This window comes from Acyrthosiphon pisum, chromosome A2 (assembly GCF_005508785.2).
Source record: "Acyrthosiphon pisum isolate AL4f chromosome A2, pea_aphid_22Mar2018_4r6ur, whole genome shotgun sequence".
Taxonomy (NCBI): Eukaryota; Metazoa; Arthropoda; class Insecta; order Hemiptera; family Aphididae; genus Acyrthosiphon; species Acyrthosiphon pisum.
The window spans coordinates 97,006,292-97,029,775 of NC_042495.1; the positions used below are offsets into that span (position 1 = coordinate 97,006,292).

The 23,484-nt window shown below is 29.8% G+C and overlaps 2 protein-coding genes across 11 annotated transcripts in view; both read right to left on the reverse strand.

Annotated features, from left to right (window-relative positions):
- The window catches only part of LOC100164008 (sine oculis-binding protein homolog B), an 18,092-nt gene extending 9,305 nt beyond the window's left edge, over window positions 1–8,787 (reverse strand). The window contains exon 1 of the mRNA XM_001952625.5: window positions 8,324–8,787. Within this exon, the coding sequence (XP_001952660.1) occupies window positions 8,324–8,404 (81 nt within the window). The 5' untranslated portion in view covers window positions 8,405–8,787. The remainder of the gene's footprint in view (window positions 1–8,323) is intronic.
- Window positions 8,788–16,646: 7,859 nt separating this feature from the next.
- The window catches only part of LOC100166053 (protein retinal degeneration B), a 12,268-nt gene continuing 5,430 nt past the window's right edge, over window positions 16,647–23,484 (reverse strand). For 9 of the 10 annotated variants that reach the window (XM_016801298.1, XM_016801296.2, XM_008180981.3 and 6 more), the window contains 17 exons: window positions 22,324–22,425; window positions 22,069–22,224; window positions 21,847–22,009; window positions 21,566–21,783; window positions 21,386–21,505; window positions 21,236–21,320; window positions 21,036–21,148; window positions 20,790–20,960; window positions 20,605–20,733; window positions 20,385–20,533; window positions 20,185–20,301; window positions 20,011–20,119; window positions 19,741–19,897; window positions 19,526–19,675; window positions 18,690–18,870; window positions 18,339–18,607; window positions 16,647–17,259 (listed from right to left, as the gene is read on the reverse strand). In XM_016801298.1, coding sequence (XP_016656787.1) covers window positions 17,181–17,259; window positions 18,339–18,607; window positions 18,690–18,870; window positions 19,526–19,675; window positions 19,741–19,897; window positions 20,011–20,119; window positions 20,185–20,301; window positions 20,385–20,533; window positions 20,605–20,733; window positions 20,790–20,960; window positions 21,036–21,148; window positions 21,236–21,320; window positions 21,386–21,505; window positions 21,566–21,783; window positions 21,847–22,009; window positions 22,069–22,224; window positions 22,324–22,425 — 2,468 coding nt within the window. In that variant the 3' untranslated portion in view covers window positions 16,647–17,180. Of the gene's footprint in view, window positions 17,260–17,672; window positions 17,759–18,338; window positions 18,608–18,689; window positions 18,871–19,525; window positions 19,676–19,740; window positions 19,898–20,010; window positions 20,120–20,184; window positions 20,302–20,384; window positions 20,534–20,604; window positions 20,734–20,789; window positions 20,961–21,035; window positions 21,149–21,235; window positions 21,321–21,385; window positions 21,506–21,565; window positions 21,784–21,846; window positions 22,010–22,068; window positions 22,225–22,323; window positions 22,426–23,484 lie in introns of all 10 variants that reach the window. The other variant, XM_016801300.2, reaches the window with a different exon arrangement.

Here is a 23,484-nt window from a genome sequence, read left to right on the forward strand (position 1 = left end):
AATTTCACTGAACTCGTTTATATTAGCATTTAATATATACAATAAAATTTTGAAAATAATTTGACTCTTTTTGAGCTGTTTACGGACATTGTAAGTTTTCAATTTTTTTAGTATTTTTTCTATAAATATCAATAAAGTTTTATCTATAGGGCCAAAAAGTGTAAAAAATTAATACAAGGCACCTGATACATTGTTACAATAGCAGTTGAAAAATATTAAAAATACATAGGCACAATTTTTTTGTATAAGCATTTGAAGTTAAAATGTTGACAAAATTTATCAAATTTAAAATTGAATAATTATTTTGTAGTTAAAAATTTATAAAATGTTCAACTTTTATATCTAAGGATTGAAAATTTAAAACAAGATTTCACGTAAATATTTAATTCTGTTGCCAAAAATTCTAAGAAATACATAAGCACAGTTTATTTTTATAGTAATTTTAAGTTCAAATTTGGACGAAATTACATATTAAAAAACCTGGAATAACTATTTTAGTTATTTTGTTGTGATTGTAATTATTGTATAATATTATTTGTGGGTACTTGAAACTTCTAAAGTAGGTATACTATTATATATCTATGATAGTACCACGGTTTGTTGTTGATGTATAACGCGTTACCTGATTGATATTGTGATATGATTAATTTGGAATTTATTATTAATACCTATTATAGGTCAATTTTTTTTTAATACTATAGATAAGTATACCTATAATAGGTATGTCCATTGATTAAATATACATTGTATATTTAATCAATGGTATGTCTAATATCTAGACTGACAAACCGTCTCCGCTCAGAATCGTTTTTCTTATACAGTGATATTATATCATTGAATTCAAATTTAATACTATCCATTATACAGTGACCCATTTGTAACCTACTGTACAGCAGAGCGACATCCACTTACCCACCTTTTTAAAAATAATTTTATTATTATAAATTACATAAAATTAAAGTGACACTTTAAACCCTCGAGTCTTTCCAGTGTTATCAAATGTGTCTAATATTCGATCATCTGAAATGTCAATATCTCTATGAATAGATAATAATGCGAGTCCGACAAGATTTGAATCTGAAACTAAATTGTTAAGGTAGGTTTTTAGTCTTCTCAGAGAAGAAAAACTCCTTTCAGCAGTAGTAGTTGATACAGGTTGAACTATAGACCTATAAACTAGTTAGTTTATAGGTCTATGGGTAGAACCTCAGGTAGAACTGATACTAATAAAGTAATAAACTTAATGAGTTGGTACATGTTTGGAATATTATAATCAAGCACATTAAATACGCACATTTAAATAAGCACATTTCATTACAGCCTGAGTAAAATGAGTATTCTTTAATTTAATATTTCACGTTTTTTAATACATATTTTGACTTTTTTTATTACATAAAAGTCGGCGCCCTACACTTATAACTTATGTCTTATAGGTACCTGATACTATACCTAACTATATAAAAATGTTCAGGTAAACTATACTATACAACCGTATGCCTGTATACCATTCACCTAACCTGCCCGCACTCGTAGTTATATGTTTTATGTACCTACCTAATTTTATGCGTATGAAATTCTTTTATGCACCTACTATTATTATTGTATATATTTCGAAGTATAAAACTTTGCGTTGTGTACACGAACCTACGATACTACTATATACAATATACATACGGATTATTATAATTCACTGGCAGTTCACATACGCGGGCACACATAAATAATTTCGTCTGGACTTCTTGAAATAACATTTGAGTAGTATACCTCGTACCTGTATAATATATAATAATATGTACCTATACATTAATAATACGCATCACGCGTGTGTGCAGTTATAAAGGAAAGACAAAAATGGATTGATTAAAAGCTGTTCTCGTTTTTCCACAGACATTTATACCGTGCTCCGCTGCCGCCCGGGTGGTATTGGGTGACGCACAAAGGACGGATAATGATAGCTATAGTGTGGATATCGGGTGAAATAATGAAATATAATGTGTAACTGTAAACCCTAAAGTGAGGACACAATAATGTGATGTACACCTATATATATATGAATACATATTTCATTATATACACATACGAACAGTGTATGTATGCGTTTATCAGTCACACACACACACACTGTTTGGCCAGAAAATATGAAATATAGCATGTAGACAATATTATATATCTGTATAATATATATAAATAAAACTCGTTTATTTAATATAAAGAGTGCCAAAATTGAGTAATTCTTTATCACCTATTCGATTAATGGTATTAATATTTTATGATTACCTATAGTATAATGTTCAGCGTTCATAATATTTATCATATACTATATTAATATATTACAATACGTCATTAGGTATTTACACGACTCCATACATTATTTTATATTTAAGTAATTAAGGCAGTTAAGATTATGCCACCCACTATAGTACCTACTATACTACTTATCAACATTTTTTATACCTATTCATTGAAATCATACTCAGAGGGAAGCAGTCCCTACAGTAGATATTTTATATCATATATAGGTAGGTCGTAGGTGGGTAGGTATGTACCTTAGCTATGTGTCCAACAAATCGCGGTAAAAAAGTCCGGTATACACTATATATATTTATAAAAATAATAATGTACATAATATATTATAATGATTTCTCAGTTTAATTAGGTAAGTGTTAACTGTTAACTATTGTTAAGATTTTTTATTAATTTTGTCAGGTAAATCATTTAGTTACAATTTATATCTAATTGGAACGTTTGATTGTGTATCACATTGTATTTTTCCTTTTACCTAATTATATGTATCGGACTTTTTCACTACGGACTTTTTATGCTTAGGAATTTTTTACCGTTGACTTTTTATGCCTCTTACTTTTTAAACCAAGGACTCATTTACTCAGATTTTTTTTCCTAGGACTTTTTACCTCGGAATTATTGGTAGTCTACCGTTTCCAACTGCACTGTAGTTATATCTAATATAATATCTGAATATAATATATTGTTAAAATACAAGTATAAAACTATATATATAAAAATAAATTGTTAAATTACATAAACTTAAATAAGTACTTTAATATTTTAAATGTTCTATTTTGGTATCAGTGATAGAAATGCGATTAATTTATTTTATTGTTTGAAAAAAATTAAGGAAATTATAGCACTTCACCATTTCCTTTTAATTTTCATAATAGTATAATATTTGTATAACTTACTTACATTTATAAACATAAGCAATAAATCATATGTTTTGGAATGAATCCAAATTCTGACGAAAAATTATAATTCAAAATAATTTGTTGTAGGTAGGTATCTACTATATTCTATACAAGAAATGTTTCAAATATTTTATATAATGTGGTTTTATAAACATGGTAATTTGTATAATATACTCAATGACAAGGATCATCTCACCTATGACACAACAGAACGATTCCTCTTGGTATTTTTGAATAATGTATTAATAATGATATAATGGTATTATGTATTATAATTATTAAAGAAAACAGAACCCTTGGTCGTATGGCCAATTGGGAATTACTGCATATTACATATTTAAATATTGTATAACATTTTTACATTTTTAATCAATGTTGTTATAATTTATTATGACCAGTACAACGTAGCTGATTTAGCGGAAACATTCAATTTCTCAGTCGGATTACGTTGGATTAAATCTGGACGTCTTAACAAGCAGGACTGCCTAAGGAGTATTATTTACTTCATCACAACTAGGCCTCCAAAATGAAAATTCACTATTAAATTGAGAGAGCCATTCTATCTGATTTATTGTCAGTGAAATTTCTTAAACCACTACAGCTGTCAGCTAGAGTGCAATTGCCAGTTACTTATCAAAAGGAATATTAGGATGAATTTTCAACATAATTGTATAGGTATTTTATCATCACTTTTTAAGCCTGGTCCTCACGATGATAGTAAAATGCAATATTCTTATTAATGTTGAAGAAGTACTTAATAGACTAATTATTAAAAACGTAAAGGAAATTTAGATTTATTATTTAATTATTCGACTATACATAATAACAACTAACAAGTACCTAAGTACATATATCTATATAGGTACCTATTGTATTGTAAGTAGGTATAGTCACATAAGTGGATAGGTACTTGACATAAATTATATTTACTGTATAAAAAATTGTATTATTCATATAACTTTAACTGCATGAGTACCTGGGTATAAACATTTAGAAATCTCAAAAATGTATACATAGGTATATGGTTTTTATGTTGAAGACGTCTATTCGATATCAGCACCAACTATGATATTTGAGTTATGGGCCAATGTACATGGTTCGACGAAATATGGTCACATCGCCGTGGTCCTATTTCATAACGCCTGTGTGTGTATATCCCCCCCACCCAACAATACTGTATAATATATTACATACATATGTATAATAAGTATACGTTGGCACCCGTCCTGTACTCCTGTGCCGCCTCCGCCATAAATCATGCCACCATCGATTACCTGGGCAATTTTACCCGACCACTGCCATAATAATATATCTACATAATATAATAGGTACCTATACCCACCTCGGCTCGTCATCGTCGTCGCGAGAGGATATATTGCGGGATAGCCCGCGACGGTGCAGCAGCTATCATGCGTCTATAGCAGACGTAAAGTGTGGCGAACGGACGGACTATACGCTCGTCGTGTCGGTAACCCGATAGCAGTGTCAGTTTGCACGCCTTTAAGCCCCTCACCTCCACCGCTTCCCATTACGCCATCGCCGCCTCGTGTATCGCGCGCGCCAAGGAGAGAAATCCGATATGCATATATATATTCGCGTATTTATACATATATAATATGTATGTGTATATATATATGCACACGATCTATTGCTCGGGATGCCGCCGCGCCGCCGTCTTTCGATCAATTTTACATCACGTCGTCATCATAGGCGAGGTGATGGGACGAGGGGGACGAAAACGCGGGAAAAATTAGAACGGACGTGCGGCGTAGCTGCGAAGGCACTTTTATTATGTTAAATTGTAAAATACATCGAACACGAGTATACCTATAGCCTATAAGTATAGGTATATATTATATAGATTAGGTACTCGTGTATATTATACTATAGTACCATCACTCGGTAAACTACTGCAGCAGGGTCTTCCAAATTTCATGTGATGGTAGATCACTCCGGTGTGAAATATATTTAAATTAGGGAAAACTGGCCTGTGCGAGAACGATTTTGAATCATCATAATACGAATATATCATATTGTTATGAGGTTAACATTTGATAATACAGTTAATTAATTAATTAATTCTAGGGGTAACTTTTAAGATTGATACATTTTTTAATTTTATTTATTTAAAATGTTTGAAGCGTAAATAAAAAATCGGGAATTCGCTTTTCTGTATATAATGTGTTTATCATCATTGAGTAGGTCACAGTAGATAATATGAATTATGAATGTATTAAATTTGAATACAACGATAGATCATGGTACATGTGTACACGAATATACAATGACAGATCATTGTTACGAATATGCGATGAAAAACGATTGTGCAGTGCGAACACCGTATTCAGAACCTATATTTTTATGGATATTTTACTGTAGGTATAATATATATTTATACTGCTATATATTAGTAATTTAAATTAATATTATTCCTATATTATTATTGTATATAATATTAATATTTTTTAATAAACTTTCGAGGCACCGTAAAAGGTAGGATGGCAATGAATAAATTCGTAGCTAAAAGTGGTCCAAATATTTTGAAAATGTCGTTGTGCATAGATATAGGTAAATCATAATATAAGAAATGTCGGAAAGTATTAATTCCCTACCAATAATATTTTAATATTAATATTTGGTGAAAAATCCAAGTCTATTCTGCAGTTTGAATTACAACTAAGAAACAAAATTGATTTTGTTGAAAACTGGTTTTGTAATTTACATTTTTCCATAATTTATTTTTCGTTTTTCTAAATTATTTTAAAACGCATTAGAATTTTTTTATTTTTGACCCCCCCCTCCCCTAAATTATCAGAAAGATCCAATTTGCTACAAGAAACACCAAACTCAATATTTAAAATATAAGTAGCTCCATTTTACATTTAGTGTTTCAAAAGAGGACGTCAGACATAATAATAATAATTTAAAAAAACACATTATTGTAAAACCAATAGATATTATTCACATTATTCATGCGATTCGTCGTTTCGCTCAGAATCTAAAATACTAATATTTCATTACATTGAATCGATGTCTTCATTCAAATTTTTTTTAGATTTTTTTATTAATTATTTATGATCTATTATATAAAATCAAAGGCCTTTCTGATGTTATTTATGCAAATCCACAGTTTTTAACAAATTAGTATAATATTTTGCACATGCATTTTTTGTTACCTCGTAGACTACTATTCATCCCGGAATTCAATCACCAAATCTGAATGTTGGCTCATATATAAATTTTTTTCGGCTCACGAAGAAAAATATCCTGATTTGTTACACAAAATTAAATATTACCTATGATGTCTTTCAAAAAATTAAAAATTAAAAAGAAAGCAATATAAATCCATAAAAAATATTTATCTTTTCAAAAATGTTGAATTGTATAATGCCTGTAAATTATAATAAAAAAATATTTACAAAAATATTAATATACTTTTTAAGATTCTGCAGTACATACATTTCTTGGATTCGTATTTAGTAAACACATTACAGTTTTAATTTAACTATTAAAAAGGTGAAATTAGTTGTAGTTCACACCATATATTATCACAAGTCCTAGGCTCATAGGCCATATAATAACCATAAGGTCTTCTGAGAAGTTGATTTAAATTTTATATATATCATATAGGTACACAAACGTAAACTTAGCTATTTCAGCCGTCTGTTAAAAAAATATTATTAAAAAGTTTCGTTATTGTTTAAAATAAAAATAACTATAGTGTAGGTACCTAATAGTATGGAAATAGTTCTAATGATGTGTATAATGTTACCACCTTTTTCACAAAACATATACAACTAAGCAAAACAAAGAGAAGCTAATAGTAAACTAATCAATCTAAATATTGACTTAATACGCATAATATATTTCAATAATTATTAATTATAATACATATTAAAAATTATGTAAATTTTCAAATGATTTTATACGTGTGACATATATAATATATTATTATATACCTACGAGAATTGTATAAATTGGCATTAGTATATTGAACACAGATTTGTCTATTTTTAGGATTTACTTCTCATTGGATTTACAGTAATTTTAAGACGTTCGGTTAGGCAATGTAATACTATTATAGTGTGCAACTTCAAAGCTCTATTTATAATTTGTTTGTAGTTAGTGTTTCACGCTAGACTATACTGTCCACGTGTTGCATTAAAACAGATGCGCTGCTGTATAGGGACCTAGTATGTTAGAAAAAAAAGTTGTATCGATGAATTAAGGTCAAGGCAAATATAACGTAGGCACATTAAATTAATTAATAATGTCACTAACTATATAATATTAGTAAATATAGAAGGTTTTTGATTTCAATAATGATAACAATTTAATATTACCTAGGTATATTGCACTGTGGATTAGTGATTTATATTTTTAAGAAGACACATATATTAATATATTATTGTAATATTCAAATCAAACAAAATATGTATAAATTTGTATATTATTTTAATCGTTTTCTGTTGCAGTAAATATTAAACAATTCACGCATATAATGGCAAGAAAGCGGAAAATGTAAGTAAAATAGTAAAGTTGACATACACGCGTTATGGGCAAAGGACCTGCCTATAAAAAAGAAGGCGACACGCGATACCGGTAAACACTATCAATCATATCGTTAGGTAGGTACTATATTATGCAGTATGCACATGTGTTAACTTTACTAGGTAGGTATATTATTATACTATTATAAAGATGATGGCAATCTATATGACGTGATACTCTGCACTGCTTAGTGCTTATATAAATATTTTACTTATGCCTATCGCCTACACATTAACACACAGGCCACAGATAAATATATATTATAATTTGAATGTCACATAAAAATATGCTTGTGAAATTTGTTTATTGCACTGTGCAATAGTGTAATATCGAAATGCGTGTTTTCACATAGTGCTGCAGTTGCCAGTTTCTATACATATACAGTAGTTTTGTATACTGTTAAGTGCAATACCTATGCACAATGATATCTAGGTATACCTATATTATAAATACATAAACATTATGTATACTATAATTTATAAATTATTCTATAATACCTATCTATTAGTACAGATAAACAACGCGCGTAAACAAACGATTAATAAATTATTTTGCCACTATTTACGTACTTTGATCTCTTCGTCCGGCGTTTCGTTTTTCACCAACCCTGCTTTGGAGTCCGCTGCATCCTTTCGAATGTTTCTGTTCATCTCTCGCCGTGGAAACCGCAATGATCAATTCGCTCCGAAATCGATCGATCGATCAGCAGGTACAGGACGACGACAGACAAGTGCGAATCTCGAGACGCCGTGGTATATAATATATATTTTTCGAAACTCATACATGCATACGATATCGTGCTAATCGAAAGCGTGCAGAAATGATTATTTTTGTTGTGCCGAAAAGCGAGACCGAGGGAGAAGGAAGCCTACTCGACAGTATAATATATTTATACGAAAACGCCGCGACCAGCTTAGATGATGGCTGTACGGTATAATGTGGTCGTGGTCGCGCGAGCCCGACGGTATATTATGATGTCGGGAAACCGGCGCGCGTCGCGTGGCGTTCGGGCGCGTAATAGTGTAAACGCGGACTTTCGAGGCTTAACCGACTTATAAATAGGCGTTCACCGGGCTAAGCCAGGGTGGGTCGGCCTCGGTTTCGTGACGAACGGCGGTCGACGAGTGGGATAAATACATCGCGATAGTCGTCGAGCTGTATAGTTACGAGTATGTTATAACGAGATAATATTATAATATTATTATTTATCTGCATTATTGCGCGCGATGGCTGTCCGCAGTCGAAAAAAAGACGACTTTATACCACGGTTCCTGTTAGCAGAACCACGGAGGCAAACATTAATAATTGGTATAATTTCCGAGTGCGGAAGGGTTGTTATTCTACCGCGACCTAATATGCGGTATACCTACTCGTACGTAACTATATGCGCGGATGAAAAAATCGTCGCGAATCGTGTTATGAATCACGCTGATGATAGGTACTACGACGATAGTGATTATTTTATGATTATGATATTATAATATATTTTGAATCCACTGTTTTTCAACTCTACTGAGCCACGCATGATGCTAGTTTTGTTACGTCAAATCCGTTTTGCGTATTTATATACACGATATCTTATTTTGTGTTTTTGAGAATTTTATATTTGAATGGCAATATCGTAGAAACACTTTAGAGCGATTTGAGAAAACTTTACATTGAACTCAAAACAAACTCAATTAAACTTACGTTTCTGCAACATACATTTAAAAACTTATTTTTAAAAGGTTTTTTGTGTATTCTGTTTTAAATTTTAAGTTTAATAGGTATAGGTAATAAGTATTCAATATCATTTGTTATTTTTTTTTTTATAAGATTGATCCTTTTTGATTAACAATAGTGACATTATATATTTTTATTTATGATTTCAAACCGATACGTTTTTTATTTAATTTTGATGTGTTGGTACCTATATCTATAGTATAATACTCGATACCGTGTATATATATACATATATATATGTACTTATAATATAGTTATGTACCTATTTACCGTGGTTATATTCTGACTTATATAAATTCTACATAAAGTGGTAATTAAAGTAATATTTAACTCGTACCATTGAGTTATGACCACAGTTCTTTGAAAGATATAATATTATGATATAATATAATATGAAAGAACTTCTTTCTTATTAAATTGTTTAATCGGTTACATGTTGAATTATTCGATGATATCTGTTCATCTACAGAATTAACTCCAAATATAATATCACTTATTCATTATTGTTATTGACGGTTAAAGTATTTTAAATGGAGTATATTATTGATATACTTCAATATTCCAGTGTTTGTATAGTTATATACATGGGCGTTCTCACGGGGGGGGGGGATATGGGGGATAGATCCCCCCCCCAAGGATCTTTATTTTCTTACATTTTAGTAATACTTTAATTTTACCTTGACACAGATGTTCATATAGTTATTGCTGAACTGAAAATATGGCAGTCAAAGTTAAGGAAAATTGATAAATTTCCTAAAACGGCTATAGATGCATTAGGTACGTTTATGTAGTTTTGAAATTTTCCCTAACATCTACCAACTTTTAAAAATATTATGCACCTTGCCGGTGTCACCAAATGACATATTGACATGTCATAGACAAAGTTGTAAAAGCCAATTAAAAACTCTTAAAACGTAATTCCAAATATGTCTAAGAAATGCATTCTTCACGCTTTACCTCACCGAGGTTTTAACTTAATATCAAGTGATATCAACGTAAAAGTGCAAATAATTAAATTACCCTAAATGTGCAGTACCTATGTGGCTATGTACAGTGCCTGCAGCTATCCTATTCTTATATTCAAGGTGTATCCGTCAATACCTACATCTTATAGTTGGGTGGGTGGTCACGGACCACGGTGGATATAGTGGGTAATGATCCTAAATGAATAAAAACAATATATTTAATAATCCAACCAGTGGTTAAGTAAAATACAGTTAAGGGGATTCGATACCGTGATTTTCTGTTTTTGTCGAACACACATGCGATGTAGGATTTTTGGCTGGTTCTTTGCCAAACATACCAATTGATCTGATGAAGTGATAAGAATTCTAAAAACAGATTTGAATTTGTCGTCAAGTCTACTTGAAATTGACTTTCCCACATTTTAGATTTTTTTATTTTAACTTCTCCAAAAATTAAAATACAATTTTTAAATACTCTTTTTTAAGTTTTGAGCATGGACGTGGCTTTGTTCCGTGGCAGCGCCTGACGCGTCACGCCGTAATGGGGACAGCGCCAGACCCCCGCTCGACGAAAACTGGTCGCTGCCAAGTCATCATCTCATTTTGAACAGAGTATAGATTTAAAGTTTCTTAGAATAAATATAACAATACAATATTTACTTCTCTTATCTTTCAATTCATAAATATTTGAACATACCTAATGAATAATATTAAGGGGGCTGCAATAATTGGAATATTCTGCAAAATCACCTCGACCATTCCCTAGTAAACTTGTCGATCAATCATAATTCGTTTTAAAAATTAAAATCTATCAAACCACATTCTTCCAGCTTTGTCTAGCTTATTGGTCTAAAAATCACTTTTTTTCATTAACTAGAGCCCTCCTCCAGCCCCCTTAAGGTTTATTTTATAATACGGAATTTAAATATATTGAAAAACATTATATCCAACAAAATTAATGGTCAAATCTATATTAGTTTTGATTTTTGACAAAACCTGCTGCAGCCCCCTTAATACATTATAATTTATCTATAACAATATAATTGTTCCATTTAGTTCCAACGTTTTATATTTTTGGTGGTCAATAATTATTAATTTCGTATTACTTTTAAATTTTAACAGAAATATTGCAACGATTATAATATGTCAATACATTTTATTAAAATATCTTAAATATCTAAGCCTAGACAGTATAGGCGTAGTCTAGTGCAGGTTATATTTCCAAACCCAAATTGTTTTTACTTTTTTGGTGGGTGGTTGGGGGGGGTGTGCAGTCACCCCTCCCCTGGATATTCCACTGTTGTGAGCGACTTGCGGATGAGGTCTGGACACGTCTATGCTCGGCAGTACTTTTAAATTTGATTGGTAGCAAAACTTTTACTAGAGAGCCAGTTAGTACCATAGTGATCAGCCCAGAACTGTGTGTCTATTCCAGCTAGAATGATATAGATCTAAGTAAGATGCATCACTCGTATTTTTAAATGTATGTGAACCCTAAAAAATAATGTTTAATCATAATTGTATTAGAATATTTTAAATAATAACATTATAGATATTATATAATACAAACTTTTATCCAGATATTATATTCTAAGAGTTAGATAAAACAGCTTTGTAATTGTGTAATTCCATTCGTTCACCATTTCCATCAACAACAATAGCTGTTAAATCATATTTGCAGCCACAATCAAAACTACCAGTATATCTGCAGGTAAATTTAATTTATTATTCGATGTAAATAAAATATCTTAAACGTAGGTATGTATTACCATTCGCTGTAATTGAAATTTCAGGCTGAAGAGTATTCATCACAGTATCATTCAAACCATAATTTTTAAATATAATTCTTTGACTCTTGGAACATAATCGAAACGTTGATACAAAACAGCTTGTATGCCCATCAAAATCAGGATAACCAGGTTATAAAGAGGTGCACCTTGAGGTGTTTGCTCAATAGTCCACAAATTATGATCGTATAATTCCCAGTGTTTGTATCCTTCAGTATTTAATATAAAAATTGTTACGGGTATTTGAACACTAAATAATTTTGAGTTCTGATCAGAAATGGGGTTTTTTACAATTTATCAACTTACTTTGTCCACAATGGTTTTTCACTAAATTTCTATTGAATGGATCATATTTGCATATACCATAAAACACGTACGCATGGCAATTCTAGTTTTCTGACACTATTTTAATCAATTTGGGAAAAACTGTAGTAGGTACCCTCGACCATTATTCACAAATTCGCTTTTCTAAGCATTTAAAGTTAATAATTAACACATATGTAGAGGGATACCTAAATATATTGTCAAATGCCCAATCCCTCCCCCCCAAATGATACCACTGTGTCTGAATCAGAGTTAGTTTCTTCGTCGTTATGTCGGTTAGGTAGTGCTGACTGCTGATGGATAATACTAACATCTATACTCTATTCGGAATGAGATCGTACCTCGGCGGCGACCAGTTTTCGTCGGGCGGCGGTCAGACATATGGTGAGACGCTTCCCCCACCTAGAAAGCTCGTGGGGCTAGAGCTGCAGAACGAAGCCACGAAGCCATGCCCAATGCCCATGCGCAGAAGTTGGCCGTCGAGGTACGATCTCATTCCGAATAGAGTATTGCTTGTTTAAAAATTCAAGAAATGGCTCTAACTTTAAAATACGAAATCGCTTCAAAAACACGAGTTTTGTCAAATATTCAGCATAAAACAGTTTTTTTTTTTGTGGCAGTATTGAGATAGAGATGCCTACTTGTATAGTGCCACGTCCCTTCAACATTGTTTGTATGAGCCCCTGTCAGGATTTACAAATTGAAATTAGGTATGCCCAGTACGATTTTTAAGATATTAAAATAGGTACCTAACCTTCCAAAAATCCCTTATAACAGTAGTTCCTGGTAAAATATAATCCTTAATCACCTGCAATAGGGTATCCTTGTCCCTTTTTTCTACAGGGACCTATAAAAACGTATACCCAGTTTTCTCTGAACTCTTACTAGTAAAATTGAATATGATAGGAGCTATAATCCTATAATCGGAACTATTGATTTGGCTCCATAACACAGGTATGCGATATTTTTACGTATTGAATTGGCTCCCTCAACGGGCCTCAACATTTATTTTATAAATTCATTGTTTATAAAAATTGTTCGAAAATAAATTAAACTATATATAAAATAATTTAAAATACAAACATTACATTTTAATCATTTTATATATAGGACATAGGTACATAACAAAATGTAATATACAAATATTCACTGATCTGCACTGTTTTAATATTATTAAGTAGGCTTAAATTTGTTTGCAAGAATTTTTATATATTCAAATCTTGATACTATACTATTGTCATATTTCTGAATTTGACTGTCTACAAATTGTATCAGATTCTGAGTGGAAAGATGAATATATTGATTTTACAATGATGTGTTTTTTTTTTGTTTACACGATAAGTAGTCGAAATAATGCTTCGATTTTCAACTTCAGTATCTTGTTCGATGGAAAAGTGAATATTGTTGGTGCAATGAGGAGGGGGGTGTCAAAATGTAAAGTTCCCAATAGTTCTCAAAAGCGTCGGGAAAAACAACATAACAATTAAGAAAAAACGGGAATTTTTACGCAAAATCGGTTTTATACAAAATCGATTTTGGTTTTTGGTGTAACTCTAAAACAAATGAACGTATATACCTACATAACATTTTCAATGGTCGTTTATATTTGCATTTTATATACACGATAAAATTTACAAAATACTTTGATTTGTTTTGAACTGTTTAGGAACATTTTTTATTTCCAATTTTATTAGTTATTTTTCTCTGAATTTCAATAAAACTTTATTTGTTGGGTAAAAAAGCTTGAAAATTTAATAAAAGGCTCCTACTATATTGTTAAAATTACATTTGAAAAATTTTAAAAATCCTTGGTGACAGTTTTTATTTATAAGGATTTAAAGTTCAAATCTTGACAAAATACGAAAAAATCATGAAAATGAACAAATTATTTTGAGTTGAGAATTCATAAAATTCATAAAATATACTTAGTAATATACTAACTGTCTCCGCTCAGAATAGTTTTTCTTATGCAATAATATTATATCATTGAATTCAAGTTAAATACAATTTATTATACATACTCCCACTACGACCCACTCGTAACCTACCGTACGGCAGAGCGACATCCACTTACCCGCTTTTTTTCTTATATAATTATTATTTATTAATTATTCCGACACCGTAATAATTTTTTATCATACCCAAATAGTTCGATAATTCAAGTAATATGGCTTAATGAAGTGGTTTACAGCAAAACTCCTTATTTTAAAAATTGTAGAAAAGAACTTTTTGAACAATGGTAAGAAGCCCGATTAATCGATAAAAAATTAAAAACCCTATTAATTTACTATGACGTGATATTGGACAATTGGAATATGATATCAAAAATCGGATTCCTTACGATTTTTAAAAAAGTTCTCCTCTACAATTTTTATAATTGGTATTTTTATTTCCGGTTTCTCCCGTGGCATTAAATAACTATTGAAAAAATCGAAAAATGGCTCTTAAAAATAAAAAAAAACCTCTCTAAAGTCTAAGGTAGGTACTATCTTGATCCAATTTGCTAAGAGATAAGATAATATATGTTGAAATCGAAGTACTTTTTCTGGAAGAAATTTTGTATACAAGATATAAAAAAAAAAATAAACACTATTGTAACTACAAATCCACTGTGACCACCAAATGGCATACGAAACTCCGTCTAAAACTCCTACACACACACCACTACGACGTACAGACATTTCTACGACTATAGTGCCAATTTATTAAGGCTGGGGTGATAACATTCAACAGTTTAACCACGACTGCCTTGATGAATCATCATGACCTCCTACCTACACAATTGAATTGAAAATAATCGCGGAATAAAATCACTAAAACCCCTTGAGAAGAATGCTTAAATATCCCTTTCAGCCGGTGTAAGCTGTAAAGCATCGATTTTATAATATTTTAATAACATAAAATCAATGGTTAGGTATGCTATATTATACTATGTATAATCAATGGTTATACTAAAATCGTTATACTCTCCAGTGGTATGGACACTGCTATCTGTGTGAATATTCCAATGAGTTATAAATCACAGTCAGCAGAATATGGCGTGGCCAATTCGTTTACGATTGTTAATTATATTTTTATCAAATAATCATGTAAAGCGTAAAAAAAGACCCTGCTTTTGACGTACAGCATAGGAATCTACAGCAAGAATTACAAAATTTTGTTTCTTGTCGGACCAATTTAGATCAGACTAATTAATGTTCTATGTTAGTTTGTTACCGTACTCTACAACTGCAGATGATCAGTGATTATTTGTTTGCAATTTTTCCTTGTAGCTGGCGAAATAATTTTTTTAAATATTCCTCATAAAATTCACTGTTAGATGTGGATGTGTACAGTCTACACTATATAGATGATAATAAATACAAACAATAAGAACCAATCATCTTATATATTAAATAACATTGCACGCAGTTATAATATTAAACTGTATTAAAGTTTTACATTTTTTTAATGATTTATTGGTAATAACATAATAGTGACTAAAGTACACCAACAGAAAACAAACTACACACAAAAAGATTTGATATTAACAACTTATTTCAATACAATCATTATGTTATTATAAAGTAATATTAAATTCACATCCGACCGCAATTTCTAATTACTATAATTATTATTAATATAATATATTTTAACAAATATATTTTAGTAGAGCTGTCGTATTAATCAGACGCAAAGTTTACAACTTGAGATTACAACACGAGCACGGAGAGGAGACAAATCAACAAAACATTATGAGGTGTACACATTACACAATTGTTTCATTTTAACAATAAATTACTTAAATAAAATAAACAAACAAGTTGAAGTTCTTCCAATTAATTTGTCTACGGCAGACATACAAGTATATAAAAATGAAAATAAAAAATATCACAAATTTTTCATTTTTACATAACAATATTTTCCGTTCACTAATATAATAATAATAACTTAAAGCTAATGAAAAAAATATTTACACTTGAGTATTTTTTTAATTTTTAAAAATAGATAATTTTGTTTGATCAACACTTGACTAGAAAATATGATTTTAAATGAGTTTAATATTGATTTTGAGTTAATCAATTCATATAAGAAGTTAAAATTAAAACATAAAACAAAATTAGAGAAACAATAATATTGAAAAAATAAAATAAAATAATATATATTAAAGGCAATAATATTAGCAGCCTAGATTTTGTACTGAACATTGTCAATATGCTCGGCACAGCCTTTTTGATGATTGGTAAGATACAAGATCTTGACACATTAAAAAAAAAAAATCTACAATTAATAGTACAATTAAAAAATAAGAATAAAATGGAAATGATTAATATTTATAAAACATAATGGACAGTATGGAGAATGAAAATAATAAAATCAATAAAAAATAGGAATGTGCTAGATTGGTAACAATACATAAAAAATGTACATACAAAGAACTTAAGACAAAAGACAATGAGACAATAATAAGTGAGAAATATTATAGTTTAAAAAGACAACAATGACAACAGCTTACAACAATAAAGACAACAGCTTACAATAATCATACAGTAACAATTTTTTTTGATAAATGCACACAGACATAATTTACGCCGCTGTCATCAGGAACCATCTGAGGAATGGTGTTGAAAACACGACCAAGAACAACATCAAAGGTTATCGTATCTGTTACGACTAGTAGATCTGGTCATTGAACAAATTGGAAATGATGTTGTCCTTTTTGCAGATCTGTTAAATTTATTTTAAAGAAAGATATTGATTAAAAATTTTAATATGAAAATACATAACATACAAGATACAGTATGTGGTCGTTTCACAGTGGCAGTAGTATTCATAGTAAATGTATAATAATAATAATAATTGTATCGTTATTGAAGTGTGTGGATGAAGTGCAGGGGCAATCAAGCATATGTATACTAAAAGGTGTCAAAGGATGAAAAACAAGACAACTGAAAATATATGATAGTGTTTCAATTATTAAATCCAGTGTAATTTACTACAGTAATTTTATATAGACACAAAAGCATGGGTAGGGGTAAGAAAGAAATTAATTTTACTAGAGTGTGCACAGTTTTTTTTTACATGTACCAGAAACAAGGATTTTTTTTGTTCCACACAAAGCACATTCTCATATTGTTTACCTGACATTTACTTGCACCATAATATGCGGTCAAGTATGGATCAATTATTGGAACCATGTGTGTCGCCAGATCTCTTCTCGGGACACCTGATTAAGACAAGTTTAGGTCATGATAATTTTAAGAATAACCTCTGATGGTTATTTTAAAAGAATTTAATTGTCGATGAAAACCATAAAAATAAATGAATATATCTTTAAAAAAATGACTTGTGTTTCAAATATATGGTGATAGATATTCAATATTATGGGTTCAACTGATATTTAAATTTTGTCATTTGTTAAGTAAAAGTCTAATATTAAAACAGAAAAATTAAAAAAAATTAATTATTTCAAGTATACTCTACACAACTTTTAGGTCAAAGATATTTTAAATATACAGTATGTTATTAATACGGTTGTGATTGATATAATTAAATCAATGATTAAACAAAAACTTCACTATTGTGGAAGACCGGTCTGAACAGCATAGAAAATTACATATTTAAACATAGCCTCTGGAATTTGTATTGTATCTATTATATCGGTCTGTAATATCAGTTACAATATTTCTGAGGTAAAGATTAGTGGTATAAATTTTGAAAAATTAAATATTTTTATTATATTTATCATTGATTATTAAACTTGTACACTGATATCTTAAAAACAAATACATATTTAAAATACATACCTCCTACGTCTCATTGAAGCATTATGTCCAAAGCGTCCTCTTGAGGTCAAAAGCATCCGAGCATTTCCTTGAGCTGGCCTAGATCCTCCGTGACACTGTAAGGCTGATAAATGTGCAGCATAACCATCACTCAACACGGTTGCCATAGAGTGATGTTTACGACCCACTTTGCCTATGATAAATATTTGTTTTGGTTTCAGATCCAATGCACTATAGACAGAAATATCTTTACTACTTCCATAGGCCGCGTGTATTATCATTTTATGATCCTGAAAATAAAATTTACATGGGAAAAATTTATTAGTGTTGTTGGAGGAATACATATTTCACTATATTATGTGATATATTTACCTGCACAAGGCTTTTGAGATATGTGATTTTGTGAGCAAGGAAGTCTGTAGAAAGACCATCGGCAAATGAAACTAGTCCATGAGGAAAGTTATGTTGACTCAACCATGACAGAACGCGTTGTTGTTGCATATCTGGTCTTCCCGTAATATAGACTATTAAATAGCCCAATTCTTGCCAGTGTCTATAAGGTGTCATTTAAATTATTCAATTTATTATACAATAACATATTTTAATATTACATTTATAGATATAACATATTTAAACAGATAAAATTGAACATATGCGATAACTTTATTGATAAGCCAAATTAAGACAACTATTCTTTAAATCTACTATTTAATAAAATTGTTTTTTAAATTATACTGATTATACCAATATTTTGTATATTGATAATACTATAAAATTAGTTTCATAATATTTAATTATATCGAGTGAAGAGAAAAATAATTGATGATTAAGTAAGTATAAAACAGTTATATCAACTATGTTTTAGTATAGTGGGAAAAATTAAACATTACGATTAATTACAAGTATTTTCTATATAATCTACATTCTACACACAATAAGTTTATACAATTTATGTTTTATAACACTGATTTTAAATCAGTATTTTTTAAAATTATTCAATATAATTGTGAAATATAATTTATTGCATATTATAGTAAATGAAATAACCTTTTAAATTTATATACAAATTAAAAACTATATTTTTAAAAATGAATATTATAATTTTTATTTTGGTTATAGATGTGAGCCAATTATATATTATTTAATGCAATGAATAAGTTTGCCAAATTTTGACACCTAGGTATATCAAATATGTTAGTACACATTACCTCACTATGTCAACAGCGCCTGGTCGAACTTTTGGGTCACGGCCAGTAACAGAGACACTGGCAGAAAATGATCCATCTATGCTGAATACAACAGTTTCAGTTTGAGGCGGAACAATAGCTAACAGAAAATCTACACTAGTATGATCTCCTCTAAAAAATATAAGAGCATTTATTACACCAGTTTGGAATTCGGAGTTATATAACGATATATTTACCTAACAACCATTTTAACGGGATATATTCCAAATCCAAGAGATTTATTTTCAGGTATTGTATAGGTGACTCGTCCATTTTTATCTGAATCTTCTGTAGTTAGATGGGTCCATTCACCATTACCGGGTTCTCTAATTATATGGATATCAACTTTTTCCCCTAAGAAAATATTATAATATTTCAACAAATATATTAATATAGTACTTTAATAGTTATGTAAGCTATTTATCAAAATAAAAAAAAATAAATGAGATTATTTATCAAATACACACCAGCTAATGAAAACATATCAAATGGTCCATATATAAAACGAGCACTAATCGTCTGTGACAAACCTTCTCGAATTATCACATCATTTGCTCGATGGCTTGCAGTAGAATTCTATATGATTAAAGCCATTAATATATTTTATATTAAAAGATATGTCAGAGTTTACTATTATTTACTTTTATCTTAATGAAAGTTGTTTTCCGCTGCCATTTTTCTCTAGGCTGACTAGGGCTAAAAGTAGCCATTTCTTTTTCCTCATTTCCAATTGAACTATTATAGTCAAATATAGCGAACTGAAATTAAATTTAAAATCAGTTTAGAATTTATTAAACTATTATAACATTTTTCAAATTTTAATTTTATATTTTATTTTTACTTGTCTTAAAATAAATGCAATGACATCTGAGGATTCCCAATAGCTAGCATGAAATATATGAGGCAAAGCATTTGTAGGGAAATTTGACAATCCGTCGGGACAATACAAAGCATAGTCCAATCTCTTAGAACCCCACCATTTTTTTGTCACTAAAATAATGAACTCATTATATTGTGTAATGAAATAACAACAAAAACTAAAATAAATAAAAACTAATTACATTTGTTTATTGCTTGAATTGGAAGTGTATCGGCTATCCCGGAAACTGTACTCAGAATACTTGCTTCAGACGTACGCCTGGCATGATTGTGTTCGGTAAACAATTGAGGATTTGTTTGCACTGCTTCTACTGCATAGATAGAATAATGAATAACAAAATATATTACTCATTGCTTGGTCACTTACATAAATAGTATGGTTGTCCTGTTCCAAGAGGATATTTTTGATATCGTGGGATGTTAACGGGGGGCAGAATTGAAAATTTTGCAGAAATTAATGGTTCTAATCTAGATGCAATAGGATCAGATGGATGAAATAAATTGTAGACTTGTTGTAATGCTGGACGTTGAATTGAAGCTGAAATGGAATAATACATTTGTAAGAAAAAATACACATAGTATACATTTATTAATAAACACGGTTAGAACTTACTTGACTTATCATATTTATGTGCTGAAATTTTTCTAAATGCTAATACAAGTGACAACGGAGATGCAAACATAAACATTTCGTTAACTTCAAAGTCCAAACATACATTACTGTCACTGAAATAATAACAATCATCAGTTTTCATCAGTTTACATCTAGGTTACAATAATACTAATTTAAAAAATTAGAAATAATAGAAATACCTTGTGGATGATGATCTTCTTCTAACTGGTGGAGTAACTAAAACCTTAAAAGAAGAGTCCATACTACCTAATGAAGTGCAATCATCTGAAATAAATTATTTTATAATTTATTAATATAAATCTTGAGTGTTTCATAATTTTTGTTTATACCATTGTCACTTTTTTTCAGCACATGTTCTGGAGTGCTGTGTCTACTTGCGTCATGTGACAAATGAGAATCAGGACTTCTACACAAAGCATCATATCCTATTACAGATCCCATAGAATCTCCTATGGTAATATACAAATAATAAATACACATAGTTATAAATTAAAATTAGTCTTACAAACCTATAAAATAAACTCTGCCATTAAATCCAAAACCTTCATCTGACTTTATAAATTCTCGATAAACTTGATTTGCCATACGGATAACATTAGATACTATGTCTTTATAATCATGCGAGCAACCTGCTAGTATAGGAATAGCACCTATTGGGACGGAATCATGGGTAATATTTGTGCATTCCATACCAGATGGAGATACATCAAAACTGTAAGGACTCAACCTAAAATTAATACTTAAATTGTTAAATAAAATATTAAAACATAGTCTAAATGTATAGTATTACTTTGATAAAACACTAAGTCCTTCAGCACATATAGACGGACAAGGAATAAGTCTCATTGCAACATGACCAATCATATTTGGGTAGTGTTGTCGCATGACTGATTCAAATGCTCCCCTAAATGTAGTGAAATCTGATTTCTTTGCCATAATATCGGAATTAGCATCTAAAATATTATTTATTTAAGTGAATACACATATTAATTTATACTAATATATTATTTACCTAGTACACTACCGGAATGTATAATCATCAAAAGTGTACTTATTTGACAATTGTTTTCTTTACTAATTACTGGTGAACCTGGACATGTATCAACACTGTGACCACGCTGAATAAAAGGAGAAGACTTTTTATATGTAGGAGAGAATATACTATCTTCTGTGAACAATAAATTTATTAATGCATTTTTACTAGATATTAATAATTACTCATTAAAAATATTTTCAATGACATAAGTTCAAGATTTCAAATAGTAACCTTCTTTGTCAGGAATACTGGATGAATCATATTCTTGTTCATTTAATATTGTTAAAGAACTCCATTTAGAGAGAGAAACAATTTCTGAAGTTGGTAAAGTTTCTGAAAGTAAAAGTTTTGTTGAGATTTTATTTAATAAAAATAACATGGGGCATTCATAATTATACAAATTATTTACTAAAGTCATGCTTAAAATATGTCCATTTTAAAAAGTTTACTGTACAGTGGCATACCCAAGGATGGGGGGGGGGGGGGTCTGGACCCCCATTGATTGACAAAATTAAAAATTCTTAAGTGTTGTATACCACTAACGTATACTTTTTACATGTTAAAAAAAATTTGGACTTTGAAAGATTCCTGGGTACGTCTCTGTTATTATAAAATATATTATGCAATGTTTCTTTATTTCAGCGTTTTTCAAACTGTTAGGTATGCCCCACTGATGGCTCTCGAGCAAATTATTGGTGGGTCAAGACGCTTATGTTTTTTAAACTGTATAAACAATAAATTATTAAGTATTTTAAATCCCAAAAATTAGACAGAAAAGTTTACTGTTACTATTATCAAATAAATATTGAGTTTGATTATTGCGATAAGAAAATCAATATGATCGAACTTAAAACAAATCGGTTTTTTTTCTATCACCGTACCCGATTTCAACATGACAGCAAATATAATATAGATCAATTGCTTTTTTTGTTCTGTCAATAAATGACAGCGATAGATTTTGTGGGCAAAATTTGGATTGTGATGCTAAAAGGATTGAGACGTATTTAACTATTTCATGTATATTACTTTTATTTTTCATTTTGTTATTGTATAATTAAAATAAAAAAACATAATCTAATTTATAAATATTTAAAGAGAAAAAAATCAAGTACCTCACAATATTTTTCTTTTAATAATTTTTTTAATATTAAAATTAAAATACATTTAATTCCTTTAAATTAAAAACAAAAAGTTTTAAGCATGGACTATAATTATGATTTAGTTATAAAGTGTATGAATTATTCAAAAACTACGAGTGTTGTGCTTAAAATGCCACTTAACAATTAATAGCATTGAAGTAGTTTCAATTTGTAAAAAAAAGATTTTGATTCTCAACAATGTTGAAGATGATCAATTTTTTTTTTTTTTTATTAAGTTTAAGAGGACGTGATA